At 60.3% G+C, this 20,493-nt stretch overlaps 1 protein-coding gene across 2 annotated transcripts; it reads right to left on the bottom strand.

The window, feature by feature from the left end:
* Positions 1-1,645: 1,645 nt before the first annotated feature.
* Positions 1,646-20,473, bottom strand: SLC26A11 (solute carrier family 26 member 11). Of its 2 annotated transcripts, XM_058705342.1 has the most exons (17): positions 20,383-20,473; positions 19,115-19,350; positions 18,382-18,574; positions 17,957-18,042; positions 15,254-15,333; positions 13,985-14,127; positions 13,336-13,511; positions 12,861-12,933; positions 9,977-10,027; positions 8,134-8,194; positions 6,609-6,664; positions 6,384-6,524; positions 4,816-4,943; positions 4,351-4,450; positions 3,818-3,951; positions 3,283-3,355; positions 1,646-2,497 (listed from the first exon to the last, which is right to left on the bottom strand). In XM_058705342.1, exons 2-17 carry the CDS (start codon positions 19,346-19,348, stop codon positions 2,406-2,408), a joined length of 1,821 nt encoding a protein of 606 aa, XP_058561325.1. In that variant the 5' UTR covers positions 19,349-19,350; positions 20,383-20,473; the 3' UTR covers positions 1,646-2,405. The 2 variants fall into 2 exon arrangements, with proteins under 2 accessions (XP_058561325.1, XP_058561324.1); XM_058705341.1 differs by lacking the exon at positions 20,383-20,473 and having other exon boundaries at positions 19,115-19,998.
* Positions 20,474-20,493: the final 20 nt, after the last annotated feature.

Here is a 20,493-nt window from a genome sequence, read left to right on the forward strand (position 1 = left end):
AGCATGGCCCAGGCGGAGCCCCCCCAAGTCCGGGATCCGGGGGCCAGCGGGCCTGCTTCCTTCCGAGGCGGAGGCGAAATGCGTTCCCTGCGGCAAGCGGACCGTCTGTGCTGTTCCTCCGCTTATGGAACCATCACCCGACTTCTGCCGGCTGCTTCTTCCTGGGGGCGTGTCTGCACCCAAGCTCATTTCCTAAGCACCGAGCGAAAAGGTTAGGGCCCATCCTGATCCAGTATGGACTCGTCTCGGCTCATTACACCTGTAACGATCCTCTTTCCCAATGAAGTCGCGCGCTTGGGGCACCGGGAGTCTCGTGCTGCCAATCCACGTACGACACCCACCACGGCCTAACGGCCACGGTGTTGGGTGGCGCCGTGGCCTTGTCAGCCTGCTGAAGGCAGCATTCCAGCCAGTGCTGTCGTGGACACAGTCCCATGGGCCCCGGCGCGTAGGCCAAGGCCCCGAGGGGGCTTACCTGCTGGCGAGGGATGGTGGGGCCCAGCCCCGCATCTTCCGGCACCAAATTCCCAACTCTTTCCATGCAGTTGACCAGACCAGTCCTTTCTCTTTAATTTAACATAAGCTCTAATTAGAAATCAATTATAAACTTAATAAGCTCGTAAATAAGTTATGAATTTTAAACTCAGTAAATTTGTAACTTCACTGTTACATACTATATTGATATAAAATTAAAATACCATCGTTTTAACTTAAGTTTTTCGATCTTAACAGGGAGAGAAGACCGCATGCGTGCGTGCACACACACGAGGCGGGGAGGGGCAGGGAGAGAGGGAGAGAGAGAGTCCCAAGCAGGATCCACGCTGACAGCACAGAGCCCGACGCGGGGCTCGAACTCACGAACCGTGACATCGTGACCTGAGCTGAGATCGAGAGTCACATGCTCAAGCGACCGAGCCCCCCAGGCGCCCCCGCAAATGGTCTCTTGAGATGAACGTCGTTCTGCAACTGTCCCTTCAACAACACCCGTGTGCAGGGGCGCGGGGGTGCCTCATCCCTCAGCCACACAGCCCTGCAGCTCATGTGCTTCGCGGTCACGACATTCCCAAACGGAGACGCTTAGCTGGCCTTCATTCTCTACAACTGCCAACCGGGCTGCGATGCCCATCCCTGCATCTGCGCCCCGGAAGAAGATTCTGGGAAGCCGTCCTCCAGGCTCACAGGCGGGTAGGGCCCGCCAGAGCAGACGGGTGGCCAGTCTCCTGGTTCAAGAAGGGGTGTGGTGTGTGGGCTGGGGACAACTGGACTGCCGTCCCCCAGGGCCCTGGGCAGCGGCGGCCAGGCAGACAGGGCTCGAGGACATGCTCATCTGTGCAGATGGAGAGGCTCCTCGAGGAAAGGAAATGCAGATTCAGGGACGGGGTGCGCTCGGGGCCTGGAGGGAGAAACATCGCGAGACCGGGGCCCAGGCCGCTGGGCCAGAATGTGTCTTGGTGGGACCACCGGTGAGCTCCAGGGGGTCTATCTGCCCAGTGAGTCCTTTCTCTAAGAAGTTCCGGGAGCACAGGCTTCCTCGGCTGTGACAGCAGGGGTGGAAAGGCACGTGCACAGGCGGGACAGGCAGAGGTCACGTGTAGAGGCTCAGGAGTCCGTTGTGACACAGACACAGAATAAAATACGACAGAGCCACGGCAAATCACGGTTCTGTTTATTATCACAACGCGTCATTCACAGCAAGGACTGCACAAAGGTACGGGTCACAGAGCACCACGTATGAAAGGACCCCGTACGCGCACGACCGTAAACGCACGCACCCACATGCTGACGTACGGAGCCGTATGCACACTGCGGGGATGGGGTCTGGACTACCACCAAAGTGGATGCAGGAGACGGTCTCCTGCAGCTTTTACAAGAAGCGTTTCCGATTTTTACAAAAACACCAAAGCTGCTACGTTTTTAATTTAAAACAACAACAACAAAATTATTTTTAACAAGACACTTTGAAATCATTTGGCACACCTTGGCTTTCTCCCCAACGTCAAATACGGATGCCGCCACCAAGGCTCGAACCCACCTCCGAGCTGCCCACTCCCAACGTCCCCTGTAACCAGGAAGGTGCTGGGGCGTGGAGACCCCTCCCCTGGACCAGGTGGAAATCCCGTCCCTTCTTTCTCACATGGTCCGTCATTCTAGAAGGCTGTCTTCAAACCACTCCTCAGAAAAATGTGCATGCACAGGAATCAGAAGGGAGACAAATTTTCAGTCACCCCAAATAAAGGCAGTGAGAGTCCCACCTGTGGATCCTGGTGTGTGGTTTTCCCTCCTCCTTCCAGGGTCACCTGCTCAGAGCCCTCAGCTCAGCGTGTTTATCGGGTGGCATCCGGAATCCCGGCATCAGGAACCTTCCGCGAGACGCCCCGAGCGTCAGGTGCCCGTCGGTGCCCCAATCAGGCCTTCAACAGGGCGACCTTGTGTTCCGGAACAGAATCTTCGCTGATGTTGTAGGGTTGGGTCCCCGGTTCCTGACTCAAGTATTTCTCTGCAGAAGACACAAGGTTTGCAAGCATTAAAAAAGCAGAAGCAGGGAAGGTTCACTTCACACAATGGGATTCGAGGCTGGCACTTCCGGGTCCTGGTGCACAGGGAGCTGGGGGTCCCCCCGGCCGGCACCCCCAACCCCAGGCAGGCTTCCAGCTACGTCCCTGATCAGAGCCTCATTGCTTTCCACACCCCGATAACCCTTTCTCAGTGCCAGGCGGTCCCCTGGCAGGGCCGGGCCACAGCTGTCCCTTGTCTCCTGTGGGTAGGCTGTTTCCAGCAACAACGTGGATGGATCTCAGACACCACGCTGAGCCGAAGAAATCGGACACGAAAAGAACCTTTGCGATCCCCTTTACGTCAAGTTCTACAACAGGCAAAGCTGACCTACGGTGGAAGAAATGAGAACAGTGGCTAACCCTGGCGGGGGGTCATGAAGAGGGGCTGAAGAAACCTTCTGAAATGATGGAAATGTTCCATCTCCATTGCGGACACCTGGCTGTACCCACCTGTCAGAACTCGAGCTGCACGCTTAAGATCTGTGCGTTCACCTATACTGTACCTTAAATAAAAACATCCCCCCCAAATAAACCCCCAGAACAAGAGGGCCCCCCGATTCTGTGGCCTCTGCCTCACCCACTGTGCCCACGCTCCCCACTCCTGGACCTGTGCGTCCAACCCTCCGATTCCAGAGTTTCTGTCTTGCCGTCCTGCCACCCCGATCCTGGGGGCCACGGGCACGCGCGGCTGACGTGGCTCGCTCTCAGATGACCCCGCCGTACCCACCTGCCTCTTCCAGTGTGGAGAAGTATTGTATACCCTTCAGGTCAGCGGACAGCAGGGCGCGGAGAACGGGAACCTGCAGGGCAGGCAGACTTTAATTCCAGGCAGGGATGCTCCTGTCTCAACACGTGGGCACGCGCGGTCTGGGGCGGGCCCCCAGGTCCAGGGCCACCGGCCAGGTCACTGCTTCCCCCAGAGCGTCCAAGTAGTGACAACTCCGCCTTTACCCAGGGAAACGGAGGGAAGAAACTGGGCCTCCTGGCTACGCTAGAAGAGGAGTATTTAGAAGTTGACGTTCTAAGGAGGACACAAAAACGAGCTCTCTGCAGACAGGACGAGGAACGTGACCGTTGTCAGCAGGCTTCGGGGCCAGGTGCCCGGGTCAGGGAGCAGGGGCCGCCGTCCTCGCTGTGTGACTTTGGGCGGCTTACTCAGCCTCATGGGGCCTCGGTGCCCTTGTCCTCACGTGGGGACGGGAACAACGCCGACCTCACGGGCAGGTCTGAGGGCGAAAAGGGCCGCCCGTCGCGACACCCACCTGCAGGCCGACGAAGGCGAGGGTGACGCCGTGCCTGTGGAAGTCTCCCAGGAGGTCCCCGAGCCCCAGCACCACGGTGTAGTCAACGCTGCAGATGTGGGTACAGTCCAGCACCGCGCAGCGCGGGGGGGACGCTGTGGAGACAGGGGCCGGCGGGTCAGGGGCCAGAGCGAGGCCACGGAGGGGTCCGGCCCCAGCAGGGAGGGTGGGGGTGGGGTCCGCAGGACCTGTGATCACAGCCGTCTGGAGACAGCAGCAGCGACCCCCTTCAGAGGAGGAACGGGCCCCTTTTATTCCCCGAACACCAACTCCCGGGAACAAAGGACGGTCTTTAGGAACAAACGTCGGGGAACAGCTCCTCCTGCTGTGTGCAGACGGCAGGCACCCACCGGATGCCCCCGAGACGCCCCGAGACCTCCTGGGCCTGAGTGGGTGAGCTCCCTGGCTGCTGAGGACAGGGACTCAGGGTCCCATGGGAGCAGACGGGGGTACAGAGAAGGTGGCAGGGAGTTGGGGGGCCCCAGCCCACGCACCTTCCAGAGTCCGACTCAGTATCGCCTCCCGGAGGGCCTCGATGGCCGGGAAGTGCAGACCGCTGGCCGGCTGCAGGACCAGCACCGGCCCCTCCGACACCTGGGGACAGAGCAGGGGACAGCCAGTGGGTCCCAGAGGCAAGTCCGACCTGGCAGTTCTGAGAGGGTGGCCCCTCCAGCAGGAGGCCCCAACCCAGGCTGACAGAACAGAGCGGGGGGAGCACAGCTGATGGGCCCTCACGCCTACCCGCAGCCTCACATGCAGCGGGAGAGCTCTGTGGTCCACGGCAGGAGGCTGACACCCGTCCACTGTGTGAACGGTCACTGGGTGGTGCCACGGGCCAGAGTCGCACCGAGGAGGCGTGCGACAGTTGAGCCAAGGGGTACCGCCCAGGGCACGCGTCACCCCACCAGGCCCCTGAGGCCAGCAGACCCCCGGCTCGGGGAGAACAGATGGGCCGGTACCTGTATCTTGGGTCTGGCCACAGAGTGCAGGAGGATCAGAGCGGACACCAGGGTCCCGGCCAGGATGCCGTACTGGACCTCCCAGAAGCAGAGCAGGAATGTCACGCAGAGGGGCAGCAGGTCCAGCCCTGGAAGAGAGGAGTCCAACTGAGGGGTGGCCCCCTCAGGATAAGCTGGGCTCCAGCGAGCCCGAGCCCCAGAGAGACCTCCGTCTGGGGCCTCAGGGGCTGACATGGGCCACGGCCACGCTGGCCGAGATGTGTCAGGGGCAAGAAAGCCCTCCCTGCCCGGCTGAGGGGCCACTAAGACCTGACAGCCAGGCCCAGGGCCCCTGCCCTCAGGGAGGAGGTCAACCGTGGGCACCTGTCGGGGGCCTGAGGAAGAGACCTGGTGGGTCCTTGGGCAACACGCGTGACTCCTCTGAGCCACGGGAGGAAGGGTCCTGGGCAGGCGGGAGGGCTCAGGGGTCAGCCTAGGATTCAACCCTGACATGTGTCACTCAGGGGAGGCCCCATCCTCCCTGGGCTTCCGTGGGGGCGGAGAGCACCTGCCGGGCCCACACAGGCGCCCCCAGGTCTCAGGGCTGTCCCAAAGAGGGCGGCAGCGACACAGCAGGGAGCTGGCACGTGTGGCACGTGAAGAAATCACGGATGCCTCTCGGGGGCAGACGGGAGGAACCAGGTAAGCCCCATAAATCCCTCCACTGCTTCAGCCAGTGAAACAAACACGAGAACGGGAGTTCCGTCAAAGGCACTGCAGGCTCCAGGGAGTCCCGAGAGGAGTCAGGCCGCTGGGGTCACCCTGAGGCCTCTCATCTCTCCCCAGCCAGGCCAGGCTTGAGGCTGGGAAAGGGGAGGGGGGGGGAGAGGAGGGAGGAGGGGTAAGAAAAAGAGGAACAAGGGAAGGAGGAGAAGAGAAAAGAGAGATGAAGGGGAAAGGGAGTAGGAGAGAGAAGCAGGGGAAAGAAGGAGGGATAGAGAAGAGGGGAAGATAGATGAGGGAATGAGGGGGAAGGGGAGGAGGGGGAGGAGGGGGAGGGGAAGAAGAGAGGAGGAGGAGGAGGGATGGAGGAGAGGGGAGGAGGGATGAAGGGAAGGGGAGGAGGGAGAAGAAGGGAAGGGGAGAATCCATGAGGAAATGAGGGGGAAGGGGAGGAGGAGAAGGAAGGATGAAGGGGAGGGGAGGAGGGGAGGGGAGAAGGAGGGATGGAGAGGAGAGGAGAAGGGGAAGGAGGGAGGGGAAGAGGGGGAGAAGGAGGGGGGAGGGGAAGAAGAGAGAGGAGAAGGAAGGACGGAGAGGAGGCGAGGAGGGGGAGAGGAGGAAGGATGGAGGAGAGAGAAGGGGGAGCAGGGGCGGGGGGAGGGCAGCAGGGGTGTCTGCGGGCTGCAGACTCACTCCGCACTGCACGGAGCAGGTCTGGGGCACCCTTCGCCCTCCTGACTCACGGCCAGCAGGGCCACCTCTCGGGACAACGGTAACCCCTGGCTGCAACCGTGCCCCGTGGGTCCCGGAAGACGGTGGGGGGAGGATCCAGGATACGTGCGCGTGACCGGCGAGCACACACGTACTCTTCACGCGCCAGAGCGTCCCGAAGATCCCGGCGTCGAAGAGCGGAGCCACAGCCATGATGATGACGGCGGCCAGGGCGGACTTGGGGATATAGTAGAACAGCGAGGTCAGGTAGTCCAGCGACAGCAGCACCAGCACTCCTGCAGGGTGGGGGCGCAGGGCGTCATGGGTGACCACCAGCCCCGCCCCGCACGCGCTCTGGGCTTGGGGGGGGGGTTGCTCACCTGTCACCAGGCCCCCTGCTGGGGTGCACACCCCCGACTGCGCGTTCACAGCCGTCCTGGAAGGAAACACAGACGCCCCTGGTGGCTGAGGGGCCCTGGACCGGCAGGGGAGGCTGGCCCCTGGGACCGGAGCGCCTGGAAGGGGACGTCGGGGCCCCGCGGACACTGGCGCCTAAGTGGGGACACTGAGGAGCAGCCAACCCTGCCTGTCCCCAGCCTGTGGCATTTCGTCACGGCAGCGCTAGCAAAAATGTCACTGTGTTCACGGATACGCAGACATGCCGGTGACACTATCGAGTGGGGGACGTCCCTCTCACCACACACATGCACGCGCACACGTGGACAGAAAGGCCTGGAGAGAGAACCGCCACGGGCTGACGGTGAGGCTCCTCCCAGGGGACTGGTAGTCAACTTCGCTGTTTTCGACTTCCCTTTTGCCCGTCGCCTGTTTGGAAAACTGCATCCGGTCCCGCAACCCAGGAAAAGCCTTCTCTGCCCAAGAACTTGACCCCGGCCCACATTTTCCTCTGCCACTGCGAGCACCACAAAGGTAGAACTCGGTTTCGGCTCCCGATCACCCTGACGGTGACCTGTGCCTGCCTGCATGCCCTCTGGATATGCCAGTCCGTCTGTACGTGTCCACAGAGAGCCTAAGTCGTCTTCCGCTTTTCCAGAGCTGGGCAGAAACTTCATTCCTCAAACACTCACTGATTTTTCTGGTACCCGTTATATGCAAGGTACTGCACCGGACGGAGGCACAAGACCTGCGACCTTGATGGACAGGTCACACTACAAGAGCTGGTGGAAGGTTAGACTGAGGACACACGGAGGATTTATTTCACAAACGAGCCCAGTGCCCACAGGCTGCTGGCTTCGTTCTACGCGCTCTCGTTCAACCTCCGGTAACTCTGATGCGGGCCCGTTGTGATTCCTATTTGCAGGCGAGGACACGGAGTAGGCCCTGCGGCCCCTCGGACGCGGGGGTTTGGGAGTGTTGCGGAGGTCCAGTACTCAGATGGGGTCGGGCCAGCGGTTCTGGGGACACAGGTGCTGCTGGCCAATGCCCCCACTTCTCCCCCGCAGCAAGGTCACTCTCTGCCCTGCCCTCTGGCCTTCCGGGGGGGGGGGGGTTGGTGCCAGCACGTGTGGAGGCTGTGCGTAACCCACACCCGTTTCTCCACACGGAGCACGATGCTTCCCGTCCCCTTCCGGAATGCGCTCCGGCAGGAGATGCGGGGAGCCCTGCCGCGTGCTGGGGACGTGTTAGGAGTAAACCGCGGCACCGGCGACCAGAGAAAACAGGTGAGATGGTGAAGGGCGGCAGAGTGAGCCCAGGTCCTGCCTCCCACGGATGCCGCTGATGGAGGGGTGCAGCCGCCACAGGCAGACTTCTGCCCCGGAGGAGAACAGAGGGGCAGCGAGATGTGGGCAGGGGCCCAGCAGGCTCTTCCAGCTGCATGTGGACCCTCTGGCCTGGGCTGGGACCTCCCCCACCCAAGGCACAGAGAAGGACGTGGTCACTCACCGCCCAAAGCTGCCTGTGACCGGGTAGGAGGAGACGAGGGAGCCCAGCACGTTGGTCAGGCCTGGGGAGGAAATGGAAGCAAGAGGTTTATCCAGGGGGAGCGGGACATAAAATGATACAAACACATGGGACATGATGATGAAACGGAGGCGGGAGACCAGGAAGGAAACAGGAAGAGGGGAAGGTGGGAGGAATCACCCAGGGGTGTGCTACGAGCGTCCAGGTGTCTGTCACAGGGAAGGAAACAAATCATGATCTTTGCCGAGTTCACTGGGGTCGACCCTAACTTTAAAGTAACTCTGGCCCCAGCCTTGCCCCGGTGAACTAAACATGCCTTTTTCCATGTGTAACAGGGCCCAGAAGGCCCACCAGCCCGGAGGTCAGCTATCCCCTTCCTTCTTCAAACCCACACTCCTTTCGTGAGACGACCAGCTAGTACACAAGGTCACGGCTAGTAAGTGCCCCACTCCCGTGACGCTGGCTCACCCACACCTGAGACCCTGGCCGGGACCTATGAACGGAGATAACTAATTAACCCACGTTTATCACGGGCGGCCCTGCCAGCATGTGGCTCGCCCGGGGCCTTCCCAAAGACCACAGTCCCACACGGTCCATAACGCCACAATGGGCTCACAGGTTCAGGTACCCGCTCTTGAGACAGCTCAGGGTGGGGCCCGCTCAGAACCAGGCCCTCCTGGGTCCCACAGCCCAGCACGTGCCCCGAGAGCAGGGCCAGACATCGGTGGAGGCAGCAGAGGCCGTATGCTGACCACACGCGGTCACCCTGACTCTTCGCGATGGCCCCGGAGACTCCGGTCAGAGACCTGACCGCGTGGTGTGGGCGTTCTGCGGCGCCCGTCCGCCACGAGCTCAGAGAGGAGCCCCCCAAAGTCTCTGTGACCCATCCTGGGGCCCCATGCCTTGTGCTGTCAGGAAACTCAGTGGCTCGAGCCCAAAACGCCGCCATGCAGGGAAGCAGCAGGGCGGGGGGGCGGGGATGGGGGGGCTCCTGTGGACTCCCCCGGGAAGGCACCTACTGGCGCCGCCAGGTCAGACCCCTGCCTACCTCACAAGCGGCAGAAAGCAAAGGCAGAAGAGCCTGGTGTCCGCAAATGAAAAACAGTCGTGAAAACTCAATTTAAGATGCGGGTCATGCCCTCCAAATGAATCCCCAGAGGGGCGCCTGGGTGGCTCAGTCGGTTAAGCGTCCTACTTCAGCTCAGGTCACGATCTCGCGGTCCGTGAGTTCGAGCCCCGCGTCGGGCTCTGGGATGACGGCTCAGAGCCTGGAGCCTGCTTCCGATTCTGGGTCTCCCTCTCTCTCTGCCCCTCCCCCGTTCATGCTCTGTCTTTCTCTGTCTCAAAAATAAATAAACGTTAAAAAAAAAAAAAAAGAATCCCCAGAGAGGCCAGATTTATGGAAACTAAACAAAAAGCCAGGACACCTGGCATAGACCCACCCAACAGCGGGGCCTACCCGAGTCTTCGCTGACCTGCCTGCCCGGCCTGCAGGGGGGTCACGGGGAGAGGGCAAGGGCAGACGGGGTCCCGGACATCAGCAGGCTCACCCGGAGCCCACGTTCCTCAGTGATCTGCCCCCAACGTGGAACATTCCTGGCATTCCTTGACCCGGAGCAGAGCTACAGACCTCAGGGTCTGGTATACAGCAAGTGCTCAATAAGCTCTAGTCAGTGACACCAGAGGTCGGCCGCTTATGCCACGTGAGTACGCACGGGACCATATGGGGACGGGCCCGACTTGCGGCCACCTCTGCTCCTTGTACCTCGCCACGCACATCACCACGGTCTGAGCAGCCCAAGTGAGACCGCCACTGGGGTCTTACCGATGGCCAGCAGCTCCTGGTTGGCGTCAACGTGGTAATTACTCTGAGACGCTACGGAGAGAGAATAAAAACAGTCACTAGATACACGGCCTCGCTGAGAAAACATCCGTCAGACAAAAAACAGATTATAAACTTCCACCCACGGCAACGTCTATGTGATGTAAACGTAAGCGTGTAAACACGCAAAAAAACACACGCATGTATGCGAATACGCTCAAGCGTGTATGTGTGTCTCCCAAGAAAGGGCAGAAAGACGGACGGGAAAACGTGAACAGCGGCCAACTGGGGTGGCGAGAGCAGCTTCTTTGTACACGTCTGCACCTCCCGCGTGCCCTACGACGACAACGTGTGCTGCTCTCACGAGAAGGGCGAAGTCTGAAACGAAAACCTGTCTGATCACGAGTGGGGAGGACCCGGAAGGCACGGACGAGGCCATTCAGACAGACGGGTCGGCAGGCATGGGGTGGGGGTAGGGGGGACACGCAGCGGCTGTGAGTCCCAGGCAGTGGCTGGCACGCGTTTCTGTGAAGGGCCAGCTGGGAACATTTTAGGCTCTGCCGGCCACACTCTGTCACGAAGACTCCGTGCGTGTCACAGCCGGAAGTAGCAGCCGTGGAAACCCGCGATCACGTGAGCAGGACCGCGTTCCAGTAACACCTTTCTGCTACACGAATACTGAGATCATGAACTTCACGTGCTTTTCGTGTGTCAGGAAATCCTAAACTTGTTTAGAAATTTTTTTCAAACGCTTAAAAATGTAACAGCCACTCTCAGGCCATGGGCAGCAGCACGGGTTCTCCAAGCCCCCGATTCAGAGGATGACAAGCTTACAAGTTAGGACAGGAGAGCAACTGACTTCAAAGGAAAACACGGAGAGAACAAGCAGGGGAAGGGCAGAGAGAGGGAGACACAGAATCCAAAGCAGGTTCCAGGCTCTGAGCTGTCAGCACAGAGCCCGACGCAGGGGCTCCAACTCAAGAACCCTGAGATCCTGACCTGAGCCGAAGTCGGATGCTTAACCGACTAAGCCACCCAGGCGCCCCAGAAAACAAAGTTTTAAAGTGAGGCAAGAGGCATGAACTCTTTAAGATGTATACTCCAAAGTGCCCCCAAATCTCCCCTGCCAGAAAAAGATAATCAGAAAAACAAGAGCTGTACGAGAAAGATTTGATCGGAACATGACCTCGAGCAGCCACTGGCATTTGGAAGAGAGCGTTCAAGACTCTCTTCGGAAGGACAGAAGGGTCAGGCGGCTGGCAGTTCGCACGAGGAAACGAAATCCTGGCATAACCAGAGCCGATCTATGGAGACAGAGCGACACGGGCACCTTTCCTGGGCTTCATCTTTAGGGTCCACCTAAACCCCAGGGTGAGAGCCTAACCGTCATAGAACAAAATGAAAATGCCACCCACACAGACAACACAAAGCTGGACGTCCAGCAGACCAAAGGGAGGGGACACGAGAAGGATGGAGCAGCCTCAGCCCAGAGGGAGGAATGAGGGCAATAGATATTTAAGTAGATTAAGGTCTCCGGGCCTCCCTGGGGGCAAGGAGGGGACAGGCCAGGTGTGCTCAGCCAACTGAAGGAGCACATTGTTAAAATTTTTTCTATAAATGGTTTTTATTTATTTACTTTTTTAAAGAGCTAGGGAGCCTGAGCAGGGAGAGGGGCAGAGGGAGAGGAGGGAGAGAGAGAAAGAGAATCTTAAGCAGGCTTCATGCTGAGTGAGGAACCCAACACAGGGCCCTCGACCATGAGACATGATCCCACGACCATGAGATCATGACCTGAGCGGAAATCAAGAGTCAGGCACTCAACCGACTGAGCCACCCAGGCACCTGACGTTGTTAAACTTTTAGGAATTGTGGGAACCTGTCACCAAACATAGCCATTACTATCTATTATGTGAAAACTTCCCATCAAATTATATTAAAAATAAAGATATACTTAAAACTCCTCCTGGGGCACCTGGGTGGCTCAGTCGGTTGAGCGGCCGACTTCAGCTCAGGTCATGATCTTGCAGTCCGTGGGTTTGAGCCCCGCGTCAGGCTCTGTGCCGACAGCTCGGAGCCTGGAGCCTGTTTCAGATTCTGTGTCTCCCTCTCTCTGACCCTCCCCTGTTCATGCTCTGTCTCTCCCTGTCTCAAAAATAAATAAAAACGTTAAAAAAAAAATTAAAAAAAAAAAAAACAACTCCTAAAAAAAACAAACAAAAACTCCTCCTTTGCCTACATATCTTTTCCTAAGACAAGCTCATTTCAAAACATGTGCACGTGGGGGTGTGGCTACCGCCTGGGGGCGTGGCCATCGCATGGGGGGCGTGGCTGCCGCAATCTCATCCCAAGATGGGAACTTCAAACTCTGTTCTGCTGGGAGCCACGTGGGTGGGGGGACCGTTTCCGTCCAAGAAAAGGCAAAGAGGAAATGCAAGCCCTTCTTTTTCTGGAGAGCAGGCTCCCAGACGTTAGCAGCCACTACTGGGTGAGGTTTTTCATTGTAAATCCACTTTCACCACAAATTTTTGTTTAAAGACAAACATGTATGGGGCGCCTGGGTGGCTCAGTCGGTTAGGCGTCCGACTTCGGCTCAGGTCATGATCTCGCAGCCCGTGAGTTCGAGTCCTGCGTCGGGCTCTGTGCTGACCGCTCAGAGCCTGGAGCCTGCTTCCGATTCTGTGTCTCCCCCTCTCTCTGACCCTCCCCCGTCCATGTTCTGTCTCTGTCTCAAAAATAAATAAACGTTAAAAAAAAAAATAATTAAAAAAAAAAAACAAAAAAAACTCAAGCTGTGAAAAATCAAAGCAGAGAACGGAAAGGAAAAGAGCAGGCAAGCTAGTCAGGCTCCCGGACAGCACCAGGGAGGCGTGGATGGCGGGCACCTTACCAAAGGACTTGGCCACCGCGATGCTCTCCAGGAGACCCATCAGGGGCACCACGGCCAGCCCAGCCCCCATGTCCTGAGGGAGGAGACAGGGACAGTGAGTGACCCTCTGAGGAAGGAGAGCAGGGGTCTGAGCGGGCAGCGACCCATCCTTCGGCTGCGGGGCCGTGAGCTCACGCACGCAAGGAAGCAACTCCGTGTGGCACGTGCACGGAGCAGGACACGGAGCGAACCCCTGCTTTGCCAGCGCCCGTGACGCGAGACGCTCCTCTGGGCTCAGGGCAGGAAAATAAAGGCGGTGTCCTCTGAGGTCGTGCCCCATCTGGAACTCTTTCGTGCCCGTCCCTGCACCCAGAGGCACTCCGCCCTGAGGACTCAGAGCTCCTTGTTACGAAGCGGATGCATCAGGGCGCAGACAGAACCAGGCCAGAGGCTGCCGCAGCTCAGCCCAGAGGCCTGGCTCCCCGCCTCTACCCACCTGTACCATCTCGGTGAAGGAAACTGTTCCGTTGGCCGTGGTCACCGAGAAGGGCGGAAGGCGGACGGGGGGGAGCCCCTCGGCCGTCTGTCCGGTTAGAACAAAAGGCTGGTATCCAGTCACCTCGAAGGAGTACGCGACCAGGGCGGCAAAGGAGACCACCAGCGCGTTGCGAGCTAGGACAGAGCGAGAACCGTTGGTGAACCTGGCTCCTCTGGGTGACTGGGGTGAATACACCCTACCCCAGCCACGGCCCCTGACGCTCCCGCCTGGGAAACAGCACGGGCTCGAGTGACTGTGGGGAGGGCATGAACACGTGATGCCACGGCAAACCAAGACGGCAGGACGGGCGTACGGCGACGTGCAGGGCCCACACGCGTCACCTACTGGTTCACCTTGCGTCCCACCCCTCGCGTCTTGCCTGGGCTGTGCTGGCTGCTTAAGTGGGGGTGACACCTCTTCCCGGAACGTGAGCCCCATCATGCAGCCAGCTCTCAAGTCACATCCAGACCAGAGACAGGAGAATCCCTCGGGGTGGGACTCCGGGGCTGGGGGGGGGGGGGGGGGGGGGGGAGGGGGCACACGGGGCACCCCTCACCCTGGGTGTGCAGGACGGCTGCATGACTTCCTCGGCCGGAACACCCCTCACCTGTTGTGGCCGTCCAGACCAGTGCGTGGCTGAGCCGCACGCCGGGGGGCATCTCAGGGTGGACGGGGGGCACGTGGTTCCGCATCAGCTTCAGCACCAACAGCAGCACCATGCAGACCAGCCCCAGCACGGCATCGCCCACCCTGTGGACAGACACCGGTCACGCCCAGGCCGGCCCAGGGCACACACCTCTGCCCCTCGGTTGCCCCTTCCGCGGGAAAGCCGCCTCTCTCGGATGCTCTTCTCGCTGTCTGCTAAGCAACGTGCTCCCCTGCTCTATTTCGACATTTTGTTCAAAAGTTAGTGACCACGCAGGCCAGCGCGGGCCTGGGAGCCGAGGCCCGAATCCCAGTGGCACTGGGGCCACTAGCTCATGTTTTGAGTCACGTAGCTCCGTGGGCTGCAGAGGCCTGAGCTGTTCTAGGAGGTTCACCTGCAGGAAGAACTGCCTAGGGAGATCTGACCGCCTCTTATGCTCTCTGACCAGTCAGTCTCCAATTCTCCTGCCCCCCCTCCCACCCCCCCCAGGAGGATGACCCCCACAGTCTGCATGACCCGGGCCAGGGAGCCCCTGGCTTCCAGTGGGTTCAGACCCGAGGAGCCTCACAGCAGACGAAGGGGAGAGAGGACAGTCGGTCACAGGTCTCCCCCTCTCCCTCCAGGCCTCAGCACTGGCCCCACCGGGCAGCTACCCCCAGGTCACTGCTCCTCTGGCCAGGGACACGTCCAGACTCCCGGCTCATCTGGGATCCTCTCCTATCGGTCTCGTTACCCTGCCTGCTCTCTGGGGGAGGCCCTTCGACTGAAGAAGCCCCATGACCCGCTGCCTGCCGCCTGTCCCTCGGGCACATCCACATGGTCTGCCTGCCCCGTGGCCTGCGTTCTCCTCACTGAACCACAAACCTCTGGACAGACCGCTGCCCTTCCTCTGCGGGGGGCCCTCCCACTCCTACCACCCAAGGCTCTGTGCAGGGCCACGGGACGGGACCGGCTCTCAGGTCGTCCCGCACAGCGCTTCTCGAACTGCAGTGCGCACACTGACCCCCCTGGGGCCACCGCTGAACGCTGGCTGCTTGAGCAGGTCCGCGCATGGCCGCGAGTCTGCATTCCTAACCAGCTCCCCTGTGAGGCTGGTGCTGCTCTGGGACCTGTTCGAAGGGACAGGCCCCAGAGGTCGGGAGTAAGTTCCCCCCGGGGGTGGGGCCTGGGAGAGGGGTTCCGGGAGGAAGGGCTTCCCTACACGGGCAGGACCACACGGCCATGAGGTACCTGGTCTCTCCGATGCTGCGGAAGGTGTGATACACTTGCAGGAAAAACTGTCTGGGGATACCCTGCAGTCCCAGGAGGTTCTGTTCAAACGGAGATTCAGATCAGACAACCTTCTCAAAGTGAGGCCCGAAGCCCTCCCCTGCAGCATCTCAGTACATTGTAAACCCAGAGTCCAAGGGCCCTTGCTGGGGGCACATCCCAAGGCTCTCTGGGGACCCTCTGCCCATTCCCAAAGCCCCCAGGGGCAGGGGATCGTGATCCTTGGGCGAAAGAGATCAAGGACACGTCTTGGTGAACAATTCTCCCTTGTGAGGAAAACCAGTCCGGGTGATCTCAAAGCAAGGAGACCTCTTCGTGGGCCCTGGTCAAGGGTCTGGGGTCGCTGCCGGCCCACCCCACCCCGCCCTGCAGGCCCCACTGCCCTTGGCTCCGTCCTGTCCTTCACACCGAGCGCCCCATCCCTACCCCCTGCCACTGGCCCGAGGCCACAACCCTCACCCGGAGGCCCACCAGCCAGGCCCACCTGCTGCCAGAAGTACAGCCAGGTGGGGGCTCCGAGGGCCTCCTGGGAAGGATGCTGGGGGACCCAGGAGGGCAGGATCCTCGGAGGGGAGAAGGCGTCTACCCTGCGTTTTAGTTCTGTTTTTTTTTTTTTTTAATTTTTTTTTTTTTTAACATTTATTTTATTTTTGAGACAGAGAGAGACAGAGCATGAACGGGGGAGGGTCAGAGAGAGGGAGACACAGAATCTGAAACAGGCTCCGGGCTCTGGGCTGTCAGCACAGAGCCCGACGCGGGGCTCGAACTCACGGACCGCGAGATCACGACCTGAGCCGAAGTCGGCCGCTCAACCGACTGAGCCACCCAGGCGCCCCTTAGTTCTTTATCCACTTGAGACCAGGTGGGGAACATTAGCGAGAAGGTTGATGTCCCGACCCCCAGAAGGGTCAGGCTGCAAGGATTCCCAAACATGCACACAGCCCCAGATGGGACAGACACTGGGGTGGAGACACATGGATTCTGGGGCCCAAGGAGCTCCCAGCCAGGGCAGGTCAGGAGGAGCCCTACTCCTGACCCTCCCCCCACCCCCAGCTTAGGGCTCTCAAATGGCTGTCGTAACCTGGTCAAGGCGTTAAAGATCTGGGGGACCTGGGATTGCCAAGTAAGAGTGCGTTAAGAAGCGGTCCTCTATAGGGGAACCTGGAGGGCTCAGTCAGTTCAGTGTCCGACTTCGGCTTAGGTCACGATCTCACGGTTCGTGAATTCAAGCCCCACATTGGGCTCCATGCGGACAGCTCAGAGCCTGCTTGAGAATCCCTCCCTCTCTTAAGATAAATAGACTATTAAAAAAAAAAAAAAAGCTGCCCTCTCTGTATTACAATTCCATAAAAGAACAATCCTGATGCTGAAAAAGAAGAACGGTGTTTCCAAAATAAAGGACACACTGTCCCAAGGAGCAGCACTTGCCGAGCTCACCCTGACACACGTGTGCACAGAATACATAAACCGTGCCCACTCACACCTTCCTGAGCAGCGTCTCCTCTCTGGTGCAGATAACCACAGACCTGCCTCCCAGGAGCAGCCTGAGAATCAAACACGAGGGAGGGTTTGGCCCAGCGTCTGGCACGTAGCAAGAGCACAAACAGGGTCAGCTCTGGCTCATACGCCCTCGCGTCCCGGACTCTCCCACTCCACCACCATCAGGGAGACGCGCTGGGCCAGCCGGGAGCAGAGCCTGGCCATGGGAGAGGCCGGAGAGGCTGGGAGGTGACACACAGGCAGGGGCGGGCCTTCATTCCCACACCCTGGCTCAGTTCTACTCCGGTCGCCCCACTGAGCACTCACTTCCTTTTTACAAAGCTCAGGGCCAGGCCTAAACAAAACACGCCCTTCGGGAACTTAAAACCCAGTGAAAGGGCAGCAAATAAAGTCCTAAAGCATGGCATCTGAAAAGCACCAAATGGGCGTCTGGGAGGCTCAGTCGGCTGAGCGTCCGACTCTTGATTTCGGCTCAGGTCGTGATCCCAGGGTCTTGGGGTTAGCCTCACGTCAGGCTCACGCGTTGAGCATTGAGCGTGGAGCCTGCTTAGGATTCTGTCCCTCCCTCTCCCTCTGCTCCTCCCCAGCCCCAAGGTGCAGGGGTGCACACGCACTCTCTCTCTTTCTCTCTCCCAAAAAAAAGTATACAGAGGTGCCTGGGTGGCTTGGTCAACTGACATCTGACTCTTTATCTTGGCTCAGATCATGATCTCAGTTTGTGAGTTTGAGCCCCGCTTCAGGCTCTACGCAGGACAGCTCGGAGCCTGCTTAGCATACCGCTTGGGACCCTCCCTCTCCCTCTCTCTGTCCCTCCCCTGCTCATTCTCTCCCTCTCTCGCTCCCTCAAAAACAAACTTTAAAAATGTATACACTATGTCCAAATAAATTTTTAAAAACGAAATCAAAGAAAAACGGTCAACAGAAATTTAGAAAAAGAAAACCGTAGCAAGACCAGCCTGTCGTTACCAGTCGCCCACGTTACCTCTTGCACGGTCCAACCGTCACTCAGCATCTTCCCCAGGGGCTCACGGGACCGATGGAGATGCGCTGGAGCACCTGTGCTCTGAGCTCCAGAACAGCAAGCCATCAACTGGCCCGCACATACCGACCCCAGCCCCCGTCCCACTACCCACGAGGTGCCCGGGAGCCAGCTAGTGGGCCTACCTTGATCTGCCCGAAGCCAATGGTGACGGTGGCAGCAGACGTGAAACCTTTGATGACAGGGCAGGAGATGAAGTCCAGCAAGAAGCCTGGCCAGCCGAGAGAGAACACTAAGCTGGTCCCAGCTCTGCCCAGTCCCAGAGGACGTGGCTAGATGTGGGCTGGGACAGGCGGCCTGGGTGGAACAAGGCTAAGGACCACATGCCCTGTCTGGACTAGTTTGGACAGTGGGGAAGGGAGGCTAGGGTCTGGGACCCGGAGCCCTTCTCCAAGTAGAATAGTAGAGGGCTGAGAGGGCCCCCCTCACTCACACACACACACACGAAGAGCCCTTGGGACGCAAAGAAGGAAATTTTGGCTGAGGGCCAGGGCATCCCCGGGACGCGGGGGCCTGGGTATCCCGTGACAGGGAGGCCCGAGAGTCTTACCCAAGCGCAGGAAGCCCATGGCTAACTGGATGCAGCCAGACAGAAAGGCCAGCAGCACGGCGTAGGCAGGCTCGTGGAAAGTGTAGAAGGAGACCAGGAGGGACATGATGGCCGTCGGGCCCAGGGTCACGTCCCAGGAGGTGCCCAGGAAGAAATACACGAAGCATCCCATGAAGGCAGAGTAGAGGCCGTACTGGTGGGGAGACAGCACTGAGCATCACGGAGGCACCCAGCATGCCCACGGTGTCCCGTGGGCAGGTGTCTAAGCGCAGGATCTATGGCGGGTGGCTGTCGTGTCCTGCGGGGACCCCGGCGCACAGGCGGGGTAAAGCACTCACGCCGTTAGCCACGGTTGGGGACCTACAGTGACCGGGGCCTCTTTTCCACCTGCTTCCCAGCGGGGTGCCCACAGGAGTACAAAGGCCTGAGCCCTTATCTCAGTCTAGGAGTCTAAGAAAACGTTCTCGTGAGTCATGCTGCCGGGCCCCTCGGGCAACCCAGCACTACTGGTCCAGTGCCTGCGTGTGACGAGTGTGGCAAGAGCGGTTACAGGGGCGTGTGTCTGCCCCAAGGCGGTCACATGCTGCAGACTGCACGCCAAGCCTTCTGGGGGGCCCCACGGGGCTGGGGTTCTGGTGCCCTGCCTGTCTGGAGGGGACACTACGCATTTCTGCTCGGCTCCCGGGCCGGTGCTGAGGCTGGAGTGGGGTGGCAGCGGGGGCAGACGTCTCACCTGGGGCGGGAGGGCAGCCACCTCGGCGTAGGCCAGCGCCTGCGGGATGACCGTGAGCCCGACGGAGAGTCCGGCGATGGCGTCCATCTTCAGCCATGACATGGAATAGTCCGGCAGCCAGGCCAGGATGGGCAGCCGCCTCTGCAGGGCCGCAGGGGAGCAGCAGCGGGCCTGTGGGGCCATACTGGCACCCGAGGGCCTGGCCTGCCCCAACGCCTTCACGGGAGAGGGCATGCCTGGGGTGGGCATGGGGATGACACAGCAGCAGTCAGGGTCTAGGCTTGGGAGAATCCAGCAACAGGGCAGGGTCCAGGGCAGTCAGGAGGGGCACACGGGCCTCCCCCCAGGGGATCTGAACCAGATGGATTAAATCTGCCCCTTTGCTGGCCTCGAAGGAACCCAACAACCAGCGCAGAGGGGGCCTCGACAAAAGATGCAGTCCCCCATCCAGTCCCCTGCTCGCTACCCTCCCTGAATCCCACCTGCCCAAACGCCAGCTGCTTTCTTTCCAAGGCCCCTCGACAGAAAGAATGGGATGAACGGTGAACGGTTTCTCGGTGAGGGACCTAAACGCGAATTAGACCCCACGTCTCTCCTCCCGGGATAGTCTGTTTCTTCTTTTTCCCTCGCCAAGGAATTTAACGGCAGCAGCGCGAGGACTAGCGGGGTCCACGGGGGCTCCCTCGTCTGGCAGGCGGCGCGTGGGTGGGGGGCCTGCAGCCTCCAGGGCCCCGAGGCTTTCCAAGTGCGCAGCGCGGGCGAACTCCACCCACTACGGCTGACTGCGGCGCGGGAGGTGGGGGTCTCGCATCCTGAGGCCGCGCCTCACCCCACCCCCCACCTGTGGCATTCGCATCCCTGCAGGAGCTCCAGGGACTCTAGTGGGCTCTGGGGAACGTTCGAGGCCCCTCCATTAATTCCGGGTGCGCAGCATCCTCTAGGGACCTGGCGCCTCCCCCCCCCCCCGGCCCCCCGTGCGCAGAGCCGGCCTCAGACCACCCCTCACCCCCGGACCCCGGCGCACCCCGCCTCCCACCCTCGAAGCCGCCTGCCCCGGACGCTGGGTCTTAGGGTGGGCACCCCACGCCGGCTGACCGTTCCAGCAAGGCCGAGGGCGGCGGGGACCTGGTGGGGACGCGGTGGGGAAGGGTCCCCGCGAGAGGAGCCCGCACCCTCGGGCCCCGAGCCTCCCCCAGCGACCCCCAGCACGTCCCCCCGCAGCTCGCCCACCCCGCCCGGGCCCCGCTCCCCGCCCGCCACAGACCCACCGGGCGCCGCGGCTCGGGGTCTCCGGACGTCGCCGCAGCCCGGGTCTGCGGGAACCGCAGAGGAAGAGAGAGGGAGGGGAGAGTTGGAGGGGCGGGGCCTGGCGCGCACGT

The sequence above is a fragment of the Neofelis nebulosa genome, chromosome 16, assembly GCF_028018385.1.
Source record: "Neofelis nebulosa isolate mNeoNeb1 chromosome 16, mNeoNeb1.pri, whole genome shotgun sequence".
NCBI classification, from domain to species: Eukaryota; Metazoa; Chordata; class Mammalia; order Carnivora; family Felidae; genus Neofelis; species Neofelis nebulosa.

What these genes read in the sequence shown, in the direction of transcription:
- SLC26A11 (XM_058705341.1), bottom strand. Translation starts at nt 19,363, where the DNA reads ATGCCCACCCCAGGCATGCCCTCTCCCGTGAAGGCGTTGGGGCAGGCC. An exon ending in GACGCTCTGGCGCGTGAAGA is followed by an intron (nt 4,944 to 6,383) that starts GTACGTGTGTGC and finishes CCTCTCTTCCAG; the next exon opens with GGCTGGACCTGCTGCCCCTC. An exon ending in CTCCACACTGGAAGAGGCAG is followed by an intron (nt 2,498 to 3,282) that starts GTGGGTACGGCG and finishes TGTCTTCTGCAG; the next exon opens with AGAAATACTTGAGTCAGGAA.